Source organism: Anomaloglossus baeobatrachus, chromosome 6, assembly GCF_048569485.1.
Source record: "Anomaloglossus baeobatrachus isolate aAnoBae1 chromosome 6, aAnoBae1.hap1, whole genome shotgun sequence".
NCBI classification, from domain to species: domain Eukaryota; kingdom Metazoa; phylum Chordata; class Amphibia; order Anura; family Aromobatidae; genus Anomaloglossus; species Anomaloglossus baeobatrachus.
The window spans coordinates 541,047,429-541,069,516 of NC_134358.1; the positions used below are offsets into that span (position 1 = coordinate 541,047,429).

At 49.5% G+C, this 22,088-nt stretch overlaps 1 protein-coding gene across 2 annotated transcripts in view; it reads left to right on the forward strand.

The window, feature by feature from the left end:
• Positions 1-22,088, forward strand: part of ABCB1 (ATP binding cassette subfamily B member 1) — a 149,192-nt gene that overhangs the window by 98,549 nt on the left and 28,555 nt on the right. For both annotated transcript variants that reach the window (XM_075315614.1, XM_075315613.1), the window contains exons 16-20: positions 1,782-1,943; positions 15,917-16,063; positions 16,567-16,668; positions 20,945-21,022; positions 21,433-21,516. In XM_075315614.1, coding sequence (XP_075171729.1) covers positions 1,782-1,943; positions 15,917-16,063; positions 16,567-16,668; positions 20,945-21,022; positions 21,433-21,516 — 573 coding nt within the window. The remainder of the gene's footprint in view (positions 1-1,781; positions 1,944-15,916; positions 16,064-16,566; positions 16,669-20,944; positions 21,023-21,432; positions 21,517-22,088) is intronic.

A 22,088-nucleotide genomic window follows, 5' to 3' on the forward strand; every position in this document is an offset into this window, starting at 1 on the left:
GAATACCGAGCACCCGAGCATGGTAGTGCCCACTCATCACTAGTTATGGGTACTGAGCACCCGAGCATGGTAGTGCCCGCTCATCACTAGTTACGAGTACAGAGCACCCGAGCATGGTAGTGGTCACTCATCACTAGTTATGACTACTGAGCACCCGAGCATGGTAGTGCTCACTCATCACTAGTTACAAGTATGAGTACCGAGCACCTGAGCATGGTAGTGCCTGCTCATCATTAGATATGAGTACCGAGCACCCGAGCATGGTAGTGGTCATTCATCACTAGTTACAAGTATGAGTACCGAGCACTCGAGCATGGTAGTGCCCGCTCATCACTAGATATGAGTACCGAGCACCCGAGCATGGTAGCGCTCGCTCATCACTAGTTACAAGTACCGAGCACCCGAGCATGGTAGTGCCCGCTCATCACTAGATATGAGTACCAAGCACCCCAGCATGGTAGTGCCCGCTCATCACTAGTTACGAGTACCGAGCACCCGAGCATGGTAGTGTTCGCTCATCACTAGTTACGACTATGAGTACTGAGCACCTGAGCATGGTAGTGCTCGCTCAACACTAGTTACCAGTACCAAGCCCCCGAGCATGGGAGTGCTCGCTCATCACTAGTAGATATCAATAGAGGGTGAATCCACATGAACAGCTACTTACCAATCGAAGACAGGATGATGGACACTTCCTTTGTGAGACTTGTGGTGGTCAGTCTGTGGTGGAGGGCACGGAGCAGACAGTGGTAGTAGTCGTGGTAGCAGGGGTCAGCAGGCCACAGCGCAGCCGTCCGTTAAGCCCTCACCTCCCCGTCGCCACATCACACACAGGAGAACTCTGTAACCGTTCAGGCAACACCATTTTCTCTCTTTCAGTAAATAAAGTCCCGACAAGGTTTCTTCTCTCAAACATGCAAACTTTATTTTCCTTCAATTTCTGGATTACTTCAGTCCACATTTCGCCGGCACCGGTACTCATTCCATAGGAGTTCCTCCTACTCCTTCTTCTCAAACACAATTTAGCAGCTGTCCGTATTCCAGGCACCCGGGTTCTGTCTGACACCTCTAGGCCTCTCATCCCTCCACTACACTTCACACTGGCACTGACCAGTTCATTAAGTCCATTGAGCCACTTCACCCCATTCACAGGGGATGCTAATGCATACTAAGGACCACAACCGACAGGGCTCTCCCATCCGTGCCCAGGCCATCCAGCCATACCCTACTCCTTAAGGGCGCACTGACCTTCAATTAGTGAGGAAATCGTTGAGTACTACGAGCCAGGTAATACTGACGCCAGACCCTCGACCGTCAGGACTAAACCCCTCTTCTTTGGGATGCAGTTAAACAATCCGGAACGGATCCCGCATGTCACAGCCGCAGGGGTGACCCTTAGGATCAGAATCTTCAAATGGGGTATTCTCACTGTTTCTCCACTGGGACTCTCCTGTCGTCTATCCTCTACTCTGCCTTTTATACTCGCTACTATCCTCCTCCTACTACTCTCCCCCTGGCCACCCAGGTGCCAGGACAACTGTGCTGCTACACTGCCACCTGGTGGCGATTCTACACAAATGCATTTACATTTTACAATTGTTACACAGACCATCAGTGTGACGGCTACAAACGCAGGGGTGGGCCTAACCCTAACTCCCCTACAAGTCAGACCCTCATCTATAACTATCTCATCAACATGTCATCTATGTGTTCTGTAACATTACAGACTTCCAGCTCACCAATCTCCATGTGCTATAACATGTACTATCCTTCATTTTTAGACAATAGATGCTGAGGATAAGGAAAGTGAAGCACAGAGTAATGAATATATAGACGGCTATGAAAAAGTCCCTGATACTAATATAACGAGGAGGAAATCAAGTCGGCACAGCAGCTACAAGAAAACAACAGAGGATGAAGAAAAGAAGAAAGATGAAGAGGAGGTGAGTGCCAGGAAAAAACAGCTGGAAAAAATGTAATGAAGAACATCAGGCTAAAACGAGAAGTACAATATCAAGGTGTTTTAAACCCTTCATGAACAGACCATTTTTCGTTTTTACAGCTTCATTTTTCCTTCTCCTAGTTTAAGGACCTATTACTTTGTTACTATTCCGTCACCATAGCTGTATAGGGACTTGTTTTTTGCAAGACGACTTGTGGTTTTCAATGACACCATTCACTTTACCATATAATATATTGAAAAATGGGAAAAAATTGCAACTGGGGGGAAATAGTGACCCCTCCCACCATGCAGAATTCTGCAATTGTTTGGGGATTTTGTAATTTCTGCAAAAAAAAAAAAGGCTTTTTGATTTTTTTCTCTTCTAACATTTAACATATGGCTTAATTCATTTTATACTTTGATAGATCGGATTTTTAAGAACATGACAATTTCAAACATGTTTGTTTTGCTTTTACATATTTTTCTTTTTCGCTCCTAATTGGGAGACCCAGACAGTGGGTGTATAGCTACTGCCTCTGGAGGCCGCACAAAGAACTACACTTAAAAGTGTAAGGCCCCTCCCCTTCTGGCTATACACCCTCCCGTAGGAGTACGGATTCCTCAGTTTTAGCTTTGTGCGCAGGAGGTCAGACACGCACGCATAGCTCCATTGTTTTTAGTCAGCAGCAGCTGCTGACTATGTCGGATGGAAGAAAAGAGGGCCCATACAGGGCCCCCAGCATGCTCCCTTCTCACCCCACTGTATGTCGGAGGTGTTTGTAAGGTTGAGGTACCCATTGCGGGTACGGCGGCAGGAGCCCACATGCTGATTCCTTCCCCATCCCTTTTTACAGGGCTCTGGGTGAAGTGGGATTTACTGGTCTCCAGGCACTGAGACCGTGCTCCATCTACAGCCCCTGGAGAAGATGCTGGATGGAGCGGAGTACATCAGGGACATGGCCCTGCTTCCTCAAGGTACTCTGTGTCCCCGTGCATTTGGCGCTCACACCGCAGCATGCTGGGTGTTGTAGTGCGCCGGGGACATCAGCGCTGCGGCGCTTGTGCCATGGCCTCATTCAGCTTCGCTGAAGCAGGCACACTTCTGGGAATCGGTCGCGCCGGCCGCTGGGACTGCGGCGCGGCTGGCACTTGTGGTGCGCCGGGGACTTCAGCGCGGGCCGCGCTTTTACGGCGGCCGCGCTGATAACTCGAGTCCCCGGCTTTTGCGGCCTGCTTCCGTTCGTTCCCGCCCCCAGACCTGCCAGTCAGGAGAGGGGCGGGACGCTGGTCAGTGCATCAGCGCCGAGGGCTGGAGTCGTTTTTACATACTCCAGCCCTCACAATCGGCACAGAGGGGACACTGTTTCCCGCACTTTTGTTTAGGAACTCCCACGGACCGCCCCTCTCCACAGACGCCGGCAGCCATTCCTGCTGACACGCTGAGCTGCAGAGGGGAGCCGGGGAGACCCAGACAAGGAATTCTGCGCCTCTTACCCGCTATTCAGCGGGCGGTAAGCAGCCCTCAGGGCTCACCCCCTCTTGTGCCAGTAGTATTCTTAGTATTTTGTTTCTACAAATACTTTGTATTGCATAGCGCTGGTCGCCCTTTGGCTATAGACTCTCTCACATTGCAGAGAGCCAGCAGCATGTCGTCCGTAAAACGCAAGGGTGCCAAGGCACAGACATTATATGCTTCCTGCACCGCATGTGGGACTTTTCTACCGGCAGGCTCCACGGACCCCCATTGTGGGCAGTGCTCGGCCCCTGCGGCGCTTGCACAGTCGGGACCTCTGCTGGACGTGACCCAGGGTGTACCACCTGTGAATGCTGTCCAGGTGACAGGAACTGAGTTTGCAGCTTTTGCTGACAGAATGTCTCTCACTATGTCACAAATTCTTGACACATTGCGAGCTAGGCCTGTACTTCAGGCCACGGACACTGTGCAATCATTGCCCCCTGGTCCCCCTCAGCTGAGTTACTTCCAAGCTCCGGGACGGGCACATACACCTCAGGGTGAAGACTCTGACTCGGACGATGGCCCCGGGCAGCCTAAGCGGGCTCGCTATGACGGGCCTTCACATTCATCTCAATGGTCAGGATCCCAGCGAGATGAATCTATGGGTGATGAGGCGGACGTAACTGATCAGGATTCTGATCCTGGGACCGCTCTCAATCTAGATACACCAGATGGTGACGCCATAGTTAATGATCTTATATTTAACATCAATAAGATGTTAAATATTTCCCCACCAGCTCCTCTTGTAGAGGAGTCAGCTTCGCAGCACGAGAGAATCCATTTCAGATACCCTAAGCGTACATTAAGCACTTTTCTGGACCACGCTGACTTTAGAGACGCAATCCAGAAACCCCACGCTTATCCTGAAAGGCGTTTTTCTAAACGGCTTAAAGATACACGCTATCCTTTTCCCCCTGAGGTGGTCAAGGGTTGGACCCAGTGTCCAAAAGTGGATCCTCCAATTTCCAGGCTTGCAGCTAGATCCTTGGTTGCAGTTGAAGATGGAGCGGCACTTAAAGATGCCACTGACAGGCAGATGGAGCTCTGGCTGAAATCCATCTATGAAGCGATTGGAGCGTCATTAGCGCCATCTTTTGCGGCCGTATGGGCACTCCAAGCTATCTCAGCCGGGCTTGCGCAAGTCGACTCAGTCACACGTGCATTTGCCCCGCAGGTAGCACCATTGACCTCGCAAATGGCGGCATTCGCGTCGTACGCGATTAATGCTGTTCTTGACGCTACAAGCCGCACGGCAGTGGCGTCAGCCAACTCCGTTGTTTTGCGTAGGGCCCTGTGGTTGAGACATTGGAAAGCAGATTCTCATTCCAAGAAGTGCTTAACCAATTTGCCTTTCTTTTTCGCTCCTAATTGGGAGACCCAGACAATTGGGTGTATAGCTATTGCCTCCGGAGGCCACACAAAGTATTACACTTAAAAGTGTAAGGCCCCTCCCCTTCTGGCTATACACCCCCAGTGGGATCACTGGCTCACCAGTTTTGTGCTTTGTGCGAAGGAGGCAACACATCCACGCATAGCTCCACTGTTTAGTCAGCAGCAGCTGCTGACTATGTCGGATGGAAGAAAAGAGGGCCCATACAGGGCTCCCAGCATGCTCCCTTCTCACCCCACTTCATGTCGGAGGTGTTTGTTAAGGTTGAGGTACCCATTGCGGGTACGGAGGCTGGAGCCCACATGCTGCTTCCTTCCCCATCCCTTTTTACAGGGCTCTGGGTGAAGTGGGATTCTATCGGTCTCCAGGCACTGAGACCGTGCTCCATCCACAGCCCCTGGTATCTGCTGGACATGGAGCGGAGTATCTTCAGGGACATGGCCCTGCTACATGGAGGTACTCTGTGTCCCTGTGGGGACCGCGCAGACACACGGCAGCACTGCTGGGTGTGTTAGTGCGCCAGGGACAGCGGCGCTGTCCGCACTAGTGCCATCGCACACCACAGCGTTGCTGGGTGTGTTAGTGTATTGGGTGACTACTGCGCTAACCGCCGCTGCCATTTTTATTTAAGGCGCCGCTGGGATTTGTGGTGCGCCGGGGACTTCCGCGCCGGCCAGCACTGATATGCCGGCCGCGCTTATTAACTCGAGTCCCCGGCTTCTGGGCCTAGTCTCCCTTCGTTACCGCCCACAGGCCTGACAGTCAGGGTAGGGGCGTGACGCTGCATAGCACAGCAGCGCTGAGAGCTGGAGTATGTTTTGCATACTCCACCCCTCTCACTGTGTGCACTGTGAAACCGGATTCCCGCACTTTCTCAGGCACGCCCACGGCTTCCTTCTCTACAAGGACGCCGGCAGCCATTAGTGTCAGTTTCTGTACGATACAGAGACAAGTGTGGAAGACCCTGGCATTCTGATAGTCACACAATCGCTGCAACAGGCGTTAAGCAGCACCTGTGGTGCTAACCCCACTAGTGCAGAAGTGCACTTATAGATATGCTTGTACTATATACATTGCACTGTTTGGTCGCACGTTGTATATACCCTCCTGGATTGTGCGGAGGAGTTATCAGCATATTCTCTGTGTAAAACAAAGGTGCAGAACCACATGTTTTTCTATGCAGCCGGTACAGCATGTACGGCTATACGGCCGGCAGGTTACATAGACCCCCATTATATCCAACTCAGCCGGAGTCTCTGCTAATGGCCAGAGGATGAGGACGGTGTCTGCAGTATTTACTGACAGATTTTCTGAGACTATGGCTATGATACTAGAAGCCTAGCAGTCCGGACATGTCTCTCACAACATGGGCACTGTTGAATCATTGATCCATGGCCCCCCTCAGTGTGAACAACTAACAGCTCCGGGAATGTCACACGCATCCCAGAGTCACGGCTCTGCACAGACGTCAGTCCCAGACAGCCTAAGCGGGCTCACTATGAGCGGCCCTCGGTTTCATCAGGGTCCTAGCAGAAGGACTCTCTGTGTAATGAGGCGGAAGTAGCGGCTCAGGATTCTGATCCTGAGACCGCTCTCAATCTGGATACACCTAATGGTGACGCCATAGTGAATAATCTTATAGCGTCCATCAATAGAATGTTGGTTATTTCTCACCCAGCTCCTCCAGTGGAGGAGTCAGCTTCACGTATTTTTCTGGACCACTCTGCCTTCAGAGAGGCAGTCCAGGAACACCACACTTATCCAGATATACGCTTCTCCAAACGGCTTAGGATACACGTTATCCCTGCCCCCTGTCGGGGTCAAGGACTGGACCCAGTGTCCCAAGCGGCATCCTCCAATCTCCAGGCTTGTAGCTAGATCCATAGTTGCAGTGGGAGATGGAGCTGCACTTAAAGATGCCACTGACAGACAGATGGATCTCTGGTCTAAATCCATCTATGAGACTGTCGGCGCACCGTTGGCTCCAGCATTCTCACCCTTGGGGCACTCCAAGCTATTTCAGCTTGTCTTACACAGATTGACACGGTTACACGTACATCTGTGCCGCAGGTGGCATCCTTAACCTCTCAAATGTCTGCATTTGTTTCTTACGCGATTCAGGTTGCCCTAGACTCTGCGAACCGTACGGCAGTAGCCTCCGCTGCTCCGTGTTTTTAAGCAGAGCCTGGTCTGCTCGTTAAGTGAATGGAAGGCAGATTCTGCTTCCAAAAAAGGTTGCTTAACCAGTTGCCTTTTTCTGCTGACCGACTGTTTGGTGAGCGTTTGGATGTAACCATTAAACAGTCCAGGGGTAAGGATTCATCCTTTCCTCAGCCCGGACACAACAAACCCCAACAGAGCAGGAGGCAGTCGTGGTTTCGGTCTTTTCGAGGCTCGGGCAGGTCCCATTTTTCCTCGTCCAATGTGGACTCAAAAGGATCAGAGGAGCTCAGATTCTTGGCGGGCTCAGTCACGCCCAAAAAAGAGACAGTCTGAAAACCCGCTTCCAAGGCGGCTTCCTCATGACTTGCGGCCTCCTCTCTCCGCATCCTCGGTCGGTAGCAGGCTCACCCGCCTTGGCGATATTTAGCTGCCATAGGTCAATGACCGTTGGGTGTGAGACATTCTGTCTCACGGGTACAGGATAGAGCTCACTTCTCGTCCTCCAACTCGATTCTTCAGAACTTCTCCACCTCCCGGCCGAGCCGCTGCTCTTCTGCAAACAGGGTGCACTCTATAGGCAGAAAGAGTGATGACCCCCGTTCCTCTTCAGGAACAAGGTCACGGTTTTTACCCCAAATTATTTGCGGTGCCTATAAGAACGGGCCGTTCCGTCCCGTTCTGGATCTAAAACTGCTCAGCAAGCTCGTGGACACCAGGCGGTTCCGGATGGAATCCCTCCGCCATGTCATCGCCTCAATGTCCCAAGGAGATTTCCTAGCATCATTAGGCATCAAGGATGCTTATCCACACGTGCCGATTGATCCAGAGCACTAGCGTTTCTACGCTTCGTTATAGGAGACGAACACCTTCTGTTCGTAGCTCTACCTTCCGGCTAGCGACAGTCCCACTGGTCTTCGCCAAGGTCAGGGCAGCAGTAGTCACAGTCCTGCACTCTCAGGGTCACTCTGTGATCCCATATTTAGACGATCTACTTGTCAAGGCACTCTCTTAGGAAACATGCCGACACTGCCCGAACGTTGCGCTGGAGACTCTCTAGAGTTTTGGGTGGATCATCAACTTTTTGAAGTCAGATCCGACCCCGACCCTATCGCTAACATATCTAGGCATGGAGTTTCATACTCTCTCAGCGATAGTGAAGCTTCCGCTAGACAAACAGCATTCACTACGGGCTGCAATCTCTTCTTTAAGAACCAGTCGCACACATTGAGACGCCTCATGCACTTCCTACGTAAGATGGTAGCAATGGAGGCAGTTCTTTTCGCGCAGTTTCATCTGCGTCCACTACAATGTGACATTCTCCGCCAATGGGACGGGGAGTCGAACTCCCTCAACAGAGTCGTCTTTCTTTCTCAGGCGGCCAAGGAATCTCTACGGTGGTGGCTTCTTCCCACCTCATGGTCAAAAAGAAGGTCCTTCCTATCCCCATCCTGGGCGATAGTTACGACAGACGCGAGTCTATCAGGGTGGGGAGCAGTTTTTCTCCACCACAGCGCTCAGGGTACGTGGACTCAGCAAGAGTCCACCCTTCAGATCAATGTTCTTGAACACAGAGCAGTGTATCTTGCCCTACAAACCTTCCAACAGCAGCTGGACAGCAAGCAAATCCGACTTCAGTCGGACAACTCCACAGCGGTGGCATACATCAACCACCAAGGAAGAACGCGCAACCGGCAAGCCTTCCAGGAAGTCCGGCAGGTTCTGATGTGGGTGGAAGACACGGCATCCACCATATCCACAGTTCACATCCCAGGCGTGGAAAACTAGGAAGCTGACTTCCTAAGTCGCCGGGGTGTGGCCGAAAGGGTATGGTCTCTTCACCCGGACGTGTTTCAGGAGATCTGGCGCCGCTGACAGAGGCCGGACGTCGATCTAATGGCGTCACGGCACAACATCAATGTGCCAGCTTCATGGCACGGTTTCACAATCATCGAGCTCTGGCGGCAGACGCCTTAGTTCAGCATTGGTCGCAGTTCCAGCTACCTTATGTGCCACCTCTGGCATTGTTGCCCAGAGTGCTGCGCTAGATCAGGACCGACTGCGGCCGCGCCATCCTCGTCGCTACAGATTGGCCGAGGATGTTGTGGTTCCCGGTTCTGTGGTGCCTCACGGTAGGCTAACCGGGGGCACTACCAGACCAATCAGACTGGCTGTCTCAAGGGCCATTCTTCCATTTGAATTCTACGGCCCTCAACCTGATGGTGTGGCATTGAGTCCTGGAACCTAGTGTCGTCAGGATTACCTCAGGACGTGGTTGCCACCATGCGACAGGCTAGCATACCAACGTCCGCCAAGATTGACCACAGGACGTGGAAGATATTCTTATCTCGGTGCTCGGCGCAGGGTGTTTCTCCCTGGCCGGTTGCATCGTCTATGTTTCCTTCCTTCCTGCAATCTAGGTTGGAAAAAGGGTTGTCGCTCAGTTCCCTTTAGGGACAAGTCTCAGCGCTATCTGTATTTTTTCAGAAACGACTTCCTCAGGTACGCACGTTCCTACGGGGAGTTTGTCGTCTCAGCACTCCGTACAAGCGGCCGTTAGAGCCCTGGGATCTGAACAAGGTTCTAATTGCTCTCCAGATGCCGCCTTTCGAGCCTTTGAAAGAGGTCTCCCTTCCCGCTTTTCTCGGGAAGTGGCCTTCTAGTAACGGTCTCGTCTCTTAGGAGAGTTTCCGAGCTAGCAACGCTCTCATACAAATCTCCCTTCCTGGTCCTTCACCAGGACAGGGTAGTTCTGCGTCCGATTCCGGAATTTCTCCCTAAGGTGGTATCCCACTTTCATATCAATCAGGATATCACCTCACCTTCTTTGTGTCCTCGTCCAGTCCATCAATTTCAGAAGGATTTGCATCTGTTGGTTCTGGTGAGAGCACTCAGGTTCTACTTCCCGCATGGCGCTCCTGCGCCACCCGGATGCACTCTTTGTCCTTGTCGCTGGTCGGCGTAAACAGTCGCAAGCTTCTGAATCCACCCTGGCTCGGGGGATCGAGGAACCAATTCTTGAAACCTACAGTTCTACTGGGCTTCTGGTTCTCTCAAGGCTGAAGGCCCATTCTACCAGAGCCGTGGGTGCATCCTGGGCATTACGGCACCAGGCTACGGCTCAGCAGGTGTGTCAGGCACCTACCTGATTGAGTCGGCATACTTTTACCAAGCATTTTCAGGTGCATACCTACGCTTCGGCAGACGCCAGCCTAGGTAGATAAGTCCTTCAGGCGGCGATTGCCCACCTGTAGGAAAGGGCTGTTTGACGGCCCTATCACGAGGTATTCTTTTACCCACCCAGGGACTGCTTTTGGACGTCCCAATTGTCTGGGTCTCCCAATTAGGAGCGAAAAAGAAGAAGGGAATTTTGTTTACTTACCGTAAATTCCTTTTCTTCTAGCTCCAATTGGGAGACCCAGCACCCGCCCTGTTTTCTCGGGGTTTTTCTGTTTTTTCGGGTACACATGTTGTTCATGTGGTATGGTTCAGTTCTCCGATGTTTCCTCGGATTGAATTGGTCTTTAAACCAGTTATTGGCTTTCCTCCTTCTTGCTTTGGCACTAAAACTGGTGAGCCAGTGATCCCACTGGGGGTGTATAGCCAGAAGGGGAGGGGCCTTACACTTTTAAGTGTAATACTTTGTGTGGCCTCCGGAGGCAATAGCTATACACCCAATTGTCTGGGTCTCCCAATTGGAGCTAGAAGAAAAGGAATTTACGGTAAGTAAACAAAATTCCCTTCTTTTCTCGTGACCGATTGTTTGGAGAGCGTTTGGATGAAATCATCAAACACTCCAAGGGTAAGGACTCATCCTTACCGCAACACAGACAAAACAAACCCCAACAGAGGAAGGGTCAGTCTGGTTATCGGTCCTTTCGAGGACCGGGCAGGTCCCAATTCGCCTCGTCAAAAAAGACTCAAAAAGACCAGAGACGCTCAGATTCTTGGAGGTCTCAGTCACGCCCAAAAAGGACAGCCGGAGGAACCGTTGCCAAGACGGCGTCCTCCTGACTTGCAGTCTCCGATTCCCACACCCGCGGTCGGTGGGAGGCTTTCCCACTTTGGCGACATTTGGCTGTCACGCGTCAAAGACCGTTGGGTGAGGGATATTCTGTCTCACGGGTACAGGATAGAGTTCAGTTCTCGTCCGCCAACTCGTTTCTTCAGAACTTCTCCACCACCAGACCGAGCCGATGCTCTGTTGCAGGCGGTGGCCGCTCTAAAGGCGGAAGGAGTGGTGACCTCCGTCCCTCTTCAGGAACAAGGTCACGGTTTTTACTCCAATCTGTTTGTGGTCCCAAAAAAGGACGGATCGTATCGACCCGTCCTGGATCTAAAGTTGCTCAACAGACACGTAAAAGTCAGGAGGTTCCGGATGGAATCCCTACGCTCCGTCATAGCCTCAATGTCTCAAGGAGATTTTCTAGCATCAATAGATATCAAAGATGCGTATCTCCACGTGCCGATTGCACCAGAGCATCAGCGTTTCCTACGCTTCGTCATACACGACGAACACCTGCAGTTCGTAGCGTTACCTTTCGGTCTGGCAACAGCCCCCCGGGTCTTCACCAAAGTCATGGCAGCAGTAGTAGCTGTTCTGCACTCGCAGGGTCACTCGGTCATCCCGTATCTAGACGACCTGCTTATAAAGGCACCCTCTCAAGAGGCATGCCAACACAGTCTGAAGGTGGCACTAGACACTCTCCAGAGTTTCGGGTGGATTATCAACTTTCCAAAGTCTCATCTAACCCCGACCCAATCTCTGACTTATCTTGGCATGGAGTTTCATACTCTCTCAGCGATAGTGAAGCTTCCACTGGACAAGCAGTGCTCGCTACGGACTGGAGTGCAATCTCTCCTTCAGAGCCAGTCGCACTCACTGAGGCGCCTCATGCATTTCCTAGGAAAGATGGTAGCAGCAATGGAGGCAGTCCCGTTCGCGCAGTTTCATCTGCGCCCTCTACAATGGGACATTCTACGCCAATGGGATGGGAAATCGACGTCCCTCGACAGGACTGTCTCCCTCTCTCAGACTGCCAAGGACTCTCTGCGTTGGTGGCTTCTCCCCACCTCATTGTCACAGGGAAAGTCGTTCCTTCCCCCGTCCTGGGCAGTGGTCACGACGGATGCGAGCCTATCAGGGTGGGGAGCGGTGTTTCTCCACCACAGGGCTCAGGGGACGTGGACTCAGGAAGAGTCCACCCTGCAGATCAATGTTCTGGAAATCAGAGCAATCTATCTTGCCCTGCAAGCCTTCCAACAATGGCTGGAAGGCAGGCAGATTCGGATTCAGTCGGACAATTCCACGGCGGTGGCGTACATCAACCACCAAGGGGGAACACGCAGTCGCCAAGCTTTTCAAGAAGTCCAGCGGATTTTGACGTGGGTGGAAAGCAGAGCGTCCACCATATCCGCAGTTCACATCCCAGGCGTGGAAAACTGGGAAGCAGACTTTCTCAGTCGCCAGGGCATGGACGCAGGAGAATGGTCCCTTCACCCGGACGTGTTTCAGCAGATCTGTTGCCGCTGGGGGACGCCGGACGTCGATCTGATGGCGTCACGGCACAACAACAAGGTCCCAGTTTTCATGGCACGGTCTCACGATCACCGAGCGCTGGCGGCAGACGCCTTGGTTCAGGATTGGTCGCAATTCCGACTCCCCTATGTGTTCCCACCTCTAGCATTGTTACCCAGAGTTCTCCGGAAAATCAAGTCCGACTGCCATCGAGCCATACTCGTCGCTCCAGATTGGCCAAGAAGGTCGTGGTACCCGGATCTGTGGCATCTCACGGTAGGCCAACCGTGGACACTACCAGACCGTCCAGATTTGCTGTCTCAAGGGCCGTTTTTCCATCTGAATTCTGCGGCCCTGAACCTGACTGTGTGGCCATTGAGTCCTGGATCCTAGCGGCCTCAGGTTTATCTCATGAAGTTGTTGCCACAATGAGACAGGCTAGAAAACCATCCTCAGCTAAGATCTATCACAGGACGTGGAAGATATTCTTAGCGTGGTGCTTGGCTCAAGGGTTTTCTCCCTGGCCATTTGCATTGCCAATTTTTCTTTCCTTCCTGCAGTCTGGGTTGGAAAAAGGTTTGTCGCTTAGCTCTCTTAAGGGTCAAGTCTCCGCGCTATCCGTATTCTTTCAGAAGCGCTTGGCACGGCTTTCTAAAGTACGCACGTTTCTCCAAGGAGTTTGTCATATCGTTCCTCCTTACAGACGGCCATTGGAACCCTGGGATCTGAACAAGGTTCTCATTGCTCTCCAGAAGCCGCCTTTCGAGCCTTTGAAAGAGGTTCCCCTTTCTCGGCTTTCACAAAAGGTAGTTTTTCTTGTGGCGGTCACGTCTCTTCGAAGAGTGTCCGAGCTAGCGGCGTTATCTTGCAAATCTCCCTTCCTGGTGTTTCACCAAGACAAGGTAGTACTGCGTCCAATTCCAGAGTTTTCTCCCAAGGTGGTTTCTTCCTTTCATCTCAATCAGGATATCACTTTGCCATCTTTGTGTCCGCATCCAGTTCACCAATTTGAAAAGGGTTTACATCTGTTGGACCTGGTGAGAGCACTCAGGATTTACATTTCTCGCACGGCGTCTCTACGCCGTTCTGATGCGCTCTTTGTCCTAGTCGCTGGTCAGCATAAGGGATCGCAAGCTTCCAAATCCACCCTGGCGCGGTGGATCAAGGAACCAATTCTTCACACATACCGTTCTGCTGGGCTTCCGATTCCATCTGGACTGAAGGCCCATTCTACCAGAGCCGTGGGTGCGTCCTGGGCATTGCGGCATCAGGCTACGGCTCAGCAAGTGTGCCAGGCGGCTACCTGGTCGAGTCTGCACACGTTTACCAAACACTATCAAGTGCATACCTACGCTTCGGCAGATGCCAGCCTAGGTAGACAGGTCCTTCAGGCGGCGGTGGCCCACCTGTAGGAAGAGGCTGTCTGACAGCCCGTTCATGTGGTATCTTTTTACCCACCCAGGGACTGCTTTTGGACGTCCCACTGTCTGGGTCTCCCAATTAGGAGCGAAAAAGAAGAAGGGAATTTTGTTTACTTACCGTAAATTCCTTTTCTTCTAGCTCCAATTGGGAGACCCAGCACCCGCCCTATTTGTTCTTAGGGTTTCGTTTTTCGGGTGCACATGTTGTTCATGTTGTTTCTTAAGTTCTCCGATCTTGTTATCGGATTGAATTTGTTTTTGAAACTGTTATTGGCTTTCCTCCTTCTTGCTTTGGTACTAAAACTGAGGAATCCGTACTCCTACGGGAGGGTGTATAGCCAGAAGGGGAGGGGCCTTACACTTTTAAGTGTAGTTCTTTGTGCGGCCTCCAGAGGCAGTAGCTATACACCCACTGTCTGGGTCTCCCAATTGGAGCTAGAAGAAAAGGAATTTACGGTAAGTAAACAAAATTCCCTTCTTTTAATTTTTGAGCTTTAAAATCGGGTTGACTTAAACATTTATATTACTCGCTTATATACCGTCATAAATTCCACAGCTTTTTACAGATATCATCATGGTCCACATTGGGGCTCACAATCTAAGTTCCCTATCACTATGTCTTTGGAGTGTGGGAGGAAACCCAGGCAAAGACGGGGAGAACATACAAACCCCTTGCAGATGTTGTCCTTGGTGGGATTTGATCCCAGGACCCCTGCAGTTGTCCTAAGGACTGAGCCACTGTGCTGCCTTTATTTTATATACAGTACAGACCAAAAGTTTGGACACACCTTCTCATTCAAAGAATTTTCTTTATTTTCAGGACTCTGAAAATTGTAGATTCACATTCAAGGCATCAAAACTATGAAGTAAAACATGTGAAATGAAATACTTAAAAAAGTGTGAAACAACTGAAAATATGTCTTATATTCTAGGTTCTTCAAAGTAGCCACCTTTCGCTTTGATTACTGCTTTGCACACTCTTGGCAGTCTCTTGATGAGCTTCAAGAGGTAGTCACCGGAAATGGTTTTCCAACAGTCTTGAAGGAGTTCCCAGAGATGCTTAGCACTTGTTGGCCCTTTTGCCTTCATTCTGCGGCCCAGCTCACCCCAAACCATCTCAATTGGGTTCAGGTCTGGTGACTGTGGAGACCAGGTCATCTGGCGTAGCTCCTCATCACTCTCCTTCTTAGTCAAATAGCCCTTACATAGCCTGGAGGTGTGTTTGGGGTAATTTCGTGTTGAAAAATAAATAATAGTCCAACTAAACGCAAACCGGATGGAATAGCACGCCGCTGCAAGATGCTGTCGTAGGCATGCTGGTTCTGTATGCCTTCAATCTTGAATAAATCCCCAACAGTGTCACCAGCAAAGCACCCCCACACCATCACACCTCCTCCTCCATGCTTCACGGTGGGAACCAGCCATGTAGAGTCCATCCGTGCACCTTTTCTACAAAGACACGGTGGTTGGATCCAAAGATCTCAAATTTGGACTCATCAGCCCAAAGCACAGATTTCCACTGGTCTAATGTCCATTCCTTGTGTTCTTTAGCCCAAATAAGTCTCTTCTGCTTGTTGCCTGTCCTTAGCAGTGGTTTCCTAGCAGCTATTTTACCATGAAGGTCGGCTGCACAAAGTCTCCTCTTAACAGTTGTTCTAGAGATGAGAAGGTGTGTCCAAACTTATGGTCTGTACTATATATATATATATATATATATATATACACATACTGTATATTATTAAAAACATTTTTTTCAAATTTTTACATTCAGTCCCATTTTCTTTAGTCCCCTGAAAAATATACTGATAGGAGGACTAAAATGGAAACAATGGGGCTTTCAGCAGGAATCCATCTACCATGGTAATTTTTCAGCTCCCCACCGATATGTGCCTCCCGATAAACAACGGGGTTTTAGTAATTATTGATCCCTTCCCTTCCCTAGTTATAAATTTGGAAATGTATATTTCAGGTTGATAAAGTTCCACCAGTCTCTTTCCTGAAAGTCATGAAGTTAAATAAACCAGAATGGCCGTACTTTGTGGTTGGGATCATTTGTGCCGCTATTAACGGTGCCACACAGCCAGCCTTCGCCATTATATTCTCAAAGATTATAGCGGTAAGTAAATACTTGCAGCTCAGGACATTGCAGTTTACTTGTGTTTGTCCCATGTCTTTTATTGCATCAAATCGAACCCAAAAAATACTTAACACCTTTAGTTACAAAATAGTGGACCAATTCGATTACATGTGTTGCCCCTTTCTACTTCTGAGACTGAGAATGAAATTCTGCAGTATCATCCCCCTCCTCCCCCCACCCCTCCTTCATCTTCCTTCAGTTCCAGGAGGTTGATTTATTTTTTCATAGAAACTGGTAAGGTTTCTGAATATTTTTAAGAGAATCTCCATGCTTTTGGTAAGGGAGGAAGATATCAACTTCCACCAAAAGGAAATATTACAAATTTTAATGTTTCACGTTCAGTTGTGAATTCTACATTAGTCATTTCTTATTAATCTGCCCTGTATATACGGAGCAATGGGAATGTCATTGCTTGTCTATTGTGTTTTTCATTCTTCATTGTGCACAGAGCACATAGTAATGATTATTTTCTTAATTTGTAGGTATTTGCCGGGGAAGATGGTGAGGTCAGATCCAAAAGTAACATGTACTGTTTGATTTTTCTGGGGCTGGGAGGCATCTCTTTTGTGACATTTTTCCTGCAGGTATTTATGTTTGAGCAGTGTCATATCACTTAACATTTAGAAGTTGTCTCCTCATCTTAAGAGTGTAAAATTGCCACATGTTTGTAAAAACAAGAAACTTTGCAGTTACCTAAAAATCCTCTCTATTCTCAAGAATTGACGGAATTTTCATGTTATTGTTTACAGCTCGTTGCTTAGGTTACCGGCCACCTTTGAAGTCTTACAGAAGTGGCCGGTTTCCTGGACAACGAGCAGTAAACAATAACAGCGCTGCCGCTGCACTCTTCCAAATTCTGCAAAAGCAAAGTGTCATGCCAAGTATGGGGAAGCACCAAGAGTATGGAGAAAGGGAAGGGAAACCTTGTGTCTAGGGAAGGAGAAGATGGTGACCCCTGACCAAACCTACTGCTGGTCCCTCACCACCCTAGATAGGTTTTGCACCTATGCGCCGAGTCGGTTACGTGACCCTAGGTTTCCCTAGTGTTGGGCCCTAAATAGGGAACTGGTGGGATGAGCTCTTCATCAACCCCACTAAACATTATAGACAACACAAGGAAGACATACAGGGGAAAATGCATGAACTACTTATCCGCAGATGTCACCGGTAGGAGTTCAGCAAAGTTTTCAGCAATGATACCACAGAGGAGTACAAGCCATTTGCTTGCAACCAAAGCTTCAATGAACTGAATAATATCCCCAGCAGCAGTCCAATGAAGGGGTATTTAAGCACCAAGAGAATACTGATGATTGGCAGCTGGGTGGAAGGCGAGCTCCTGCTGGGTCCAAAAGGGAGGGAAAGAGATGAATCCAGCAGGAAAACTACCTATACCAATGAATACTGACAGCAGGAACTATGGAAAGTCAGGGAGCATTCTGTGCAGCGAAACGCCGTGACCTTCTATGACCAGAAACCACATGACTGTCTGTTACACGCGACACAAAGCTGCCTTTGCTTGTACCATCGGAGAGTGCACAGATCAGATTAGACTGGCGCAAACTGTTGGTAAATCAGGAGCGAACCGACCCCAGCACGCAGGAAGCCAGGAGAATAAGAATGAGACAAACCCTTTAAGGTCATTTGCTCAATAAATATTTACCCCAGTAATTCCCTCTCTAATTGTATGTTCATATGATGCATTCCTGATGCATTTTTACATCATTTTTCCAAAAACACAGTAATAGTTTTTGCCTCGATTTTTGTGAAAAAGAACGTATTGTGTGCACATAGTCTAAGGCGGGCTTTGCACGCTGCGACATCAGTAACAATGTGTTACCGATGCTGCAGCGATAGTCCCCGCCCCCGTCGCACGTACAATATCTAGTGAAAGCTGCCGTAGCGATTATTATCGCTACGGCAGTTTCAAACGCACATACCTGCCGTGCGACGTCCCTCTGGCCGGTGACCCGCCTCCTTCCCAAGGGGGCGGGTCGTGCGGCGTCACAGCGACGTCACACGGCAGGCGGCTAATTGAAGTGGAGGGGCGGAGATGAGCAGGATGTAAACATCCCGCCCACCTCCATCCTTCTCATTGCAGCCGGCGGCAGGTAAGGTTAAGTTCCTCGCTCCTGCGGCTTCACACACAGCGATGTGTGCTGCCGCAGGAGCGAGGAACAACATCGCACCTGTCGCTGCACCGGCATTATGGAAATGTCGGAGGCTGCAGCGATGATACGATAACGACGCTTTTGCGCTCGTTCATCGTATCAAAAAGGTTTTACACGTTGCGATATCGACTGCGATGCCGGATGTGCGTCACTTTCGATTTGACCCCATCGACATCGCACGTGCAATGTCGCAACGTGCAAAGCCGCCCTAAAAGTGTGTTCAAATTTTGTTGTGGATTCCAAGCCTCGATCCATGGAACAACCTCGCCCCATGGATGTGAGTGGAGTTTTTACAGCCCCATTTACATTGGAAAATTGGATTTGTGACTGTTAATTCTGCCATGGAAATAAATGGCAGGCTGTGATTGTTTTATTCTTTTGGTGTCATTCCCTCTACACAATTTTAACGTATCAACAACTAACGGTCATGGGAAATTGTGAGTGTCGAGCGGGCACTTTTGTATACAAGAACGCAACATTCAATACTAAATTTGTATTCCATACTTTTAGTGTCAGGAAACTGATTATTTCGGTTCCCTGTCACAGTCCTAGTCACTGCTGATGGCACTGCCTGCAAAAATGCACAGTCCTGCAAAACTCCTTACTGAATTTAGCGGATTAGAAAACAGGGCCACTTTCTTCCAAAAACAGCACCACACAGGTTATAAGAGGTAATAAATCTGAGCCTCATTAAAGAAGTTATCCACTACCCTGACTAATTTAAGTTTTTATTCATCAATCAAGCTATTGTTAAGGACGGGACCTAAATGATCCCTCTGGAACTGACTCCTGTTTCAAATTATATTGTCGTGTGTGCACAGCGAGAAAGAATGACAATTAGTTGAATCAATTATGACTTTCTCTCTCACGACAGACGCTGGGCAAAACTGAAAACTTTATTCTTAGACAAAGCTTCTAGGGCTAAGAAGTAAAGGGGTGTAAACAAAAGTTTAGTCCAATCAAGTATCGTAGGTCGGGGCTTCAAGACGTATAGAAATCTGCATATCCTCTTCTTGATTGGTCAGTCCAAGCCCTAGGAATTTTCTTTGTTCATCCTCGGGTGTAGACAGGATGTGGCAACCATCTTCAAATTACATATACTGATATATACTGTGTTAAGGAAAATACACTAAATATGCAATATACATATATACGTGTTAGTAAAAAATAACAAAGACATGCATAAATATGTGTGTTAGTTTTACTTATCCTCAACACTATTATGTGCCACTATATGCATCCATACTCTTAGGGGTACTTTGCACGTTGCGACATTGATAGCGATGCCGAGCGCGATAGTACCCGCCCCCGTCGCACATGCAATATCTTGTGATAGCTGTTGTAGCGAACATTATCACTACGGCAGCTTCACACGCACTTACCTGCCCTGCGACGTCGCTCTGGCCGGCGACCCGCCTCCTTCCTAAGGGGGTGTGTCGTGCGGCGTCACAGCGACGTCACACGGCAGGCGGCCAATAGAAGCGGAGGGGCGGAGATGAGCGGGACGTAAACATCCCGCCCACCTACTTTCTTCCGCATAGCCGCTGGAGGCAGGTAAGGAGATGTTCCTCGCTCCTGCGGCTTCATACACAGCGATGTGTGCTGCCGCAGGAACGAGGAACAACATCGTATCTCCTATTGGTGCGACATTATGAAAATGACCGACACTACACAGATCACCGATTTTCAACGCTTTTGCGATCGTTTATCGGCGCATCTAGGCTTTACACGTTGCGATGTCGTTACCGACGCCGGATGTGCGTCACTTTCGATTTGACCCCGCCGATATTGCAGGAGCGATGTCGCAGCGTGCAAAGTACCCCTTATTCTAGTGATATAAACCTTTCATCATGCACATAGCATCAGTTGGTGTCTCCCAGCAGTAGCTCTGATGTTTACATCGATCTTTTCCCCTCCCCAGTCTTGCTATGTACAATATCCATCATGCATTGCTGCAGCCTGTTTGCCAGCACTTAACTCGCCCCCTCCATTCTCCACCCTGTGCTGCTGAAGATATTGGGAGATACCAACTGTCAGAGCAGCCCAGGGTAGGTACCAGCCCATTTAGCAATTGCCAGATGGCCAGTACAGCCCTGTCGCTGTGTTTGTTCTGCAAATTTCAGCACTTTTCAGCTGTCCATGTCAGTTATTGGATTACTTAAACCCTTTGCTTTTGAAATGCAGATTGCAGCACTTCACTAGGTGTCAGGCCCTGCTGTTATTGCAGAATGAAACTATTAGCTTAGCTTGGTGAGACAGTGAGGCAGACTAATTGTGTTTCTTACAAAAACGTCCACACTGACTATCAGGAGTTCAGTGACAACTTCCTTTTGTTTTATCTGATTTCTTTGCTGGAAAAGGAAGTATGAGACATAACAGAGGAGAAAAGAAGAATCTGCTTAATAATACAGTACTATGTGATCCCTGTTAAGATGCGCTCATATAGGCTATACATCCCATACATGTATATTACAAAATATATTGTTTACAGCTATGATATATGGTAAGGGGGTGAAAAAGTAGTGGAAAACTGCTTTAATTTTAATAGTGATGAGCTGCATTACCAGACACAACCTTTGGACTGGTGTGGCGCTGTTTACAGATTAAAGTAGCCTTGTTTTTGTAATCTTGGCCTTCTGCTGAGATACATTTTCTGATCATTCCCTAATACTTTCTGTTCCTAATTTTACAGGGGTTCACATTTGGAAAAGCCGGAGAAATTCTTACTACCAGACTCAGGCTATATACCTTTAAAGCGATGTTAAGACAGGTATGATTATTTATTGCATTTATTGTTTTAATGGTTGACACCCCCCAGGACATATGGAAAAGGGTCGTATAAGGCAGAAAAAGCCTTTCCGTCATGACGGACAAATGGTGGCGCTGAACCGCGATATATGTAATAACTTCCACAATGCTGCCCCCACTGGCTGGGAAGGGTATTACATTAAAAAATACTTCATCTTATCCAATGGTCAATTTACCCTTCCTCTATAAGAGGAGCCAACATATTTCTCAAGGACCTAGCTAAGTGATTTTATTAAGTGACTTTATGGCGATGGGAGAACCCCCAAATTAAAAGGGGGCAGCAGTCTGTGTTCAGGCTAAGGTCTGGTGACTGCAGTTTATTAATAGAGGTTTCTTGAAGTGGATTTTTTCATGTCGTCTTTTGTTTTTCAGGAAATGGGTTGGTTTGATGACAAGAAGAATAGCACTGGTGCTTTAACGACAAGACTGGCTACCGACGCCTCCCAAGTGCAGGGGGTATGTATTACAGCTGCTATGGGGTCTTGTGGCCACATATACTCAGAGCTATTGGCAGCCACTATATCAGATGGTCCTGATGTCGCGGGCGGGGAGGAGGGTGTCAGCACACCGCGCTCACCCCTTCTGCTCGGGTCCGGCAGCTGCTCAGTGGTGGCTCGAGCTGTGGGCCGGATCCCGGGGTTTCCCGAGCGACACTCCTCGCCCGTGAGTGAAAGGGGGGTTTTGTGGTTGGGTGTGGGGATTGTTATAGTTCGTGACGCCACCCACGGTCGTGGTGATTTCACCACCGCTGCTCAATATGGGGATCCCGGGGATGGTGATGCGGAGCAGCCAGTTGTTGTGTTGCCCCTCCGTGGGTAGGGGTTGGTGATCCCGGGGCCCGGTGATGGAGAGGTAGGTGCGGGGCCTGATGGGCGCAGGGACGCGGGGGCAGCGCTGTGCCTTGCGGCACTGTGGTACTCACTCAGCCTGAGACACGGACACAGTTTGTACGGTAAACCAAACGGCTGGTAGGACGGTCCCACAGACGGCTGCACCTGCACTCCCGGTAGGTGATGGTGATGTCCCTC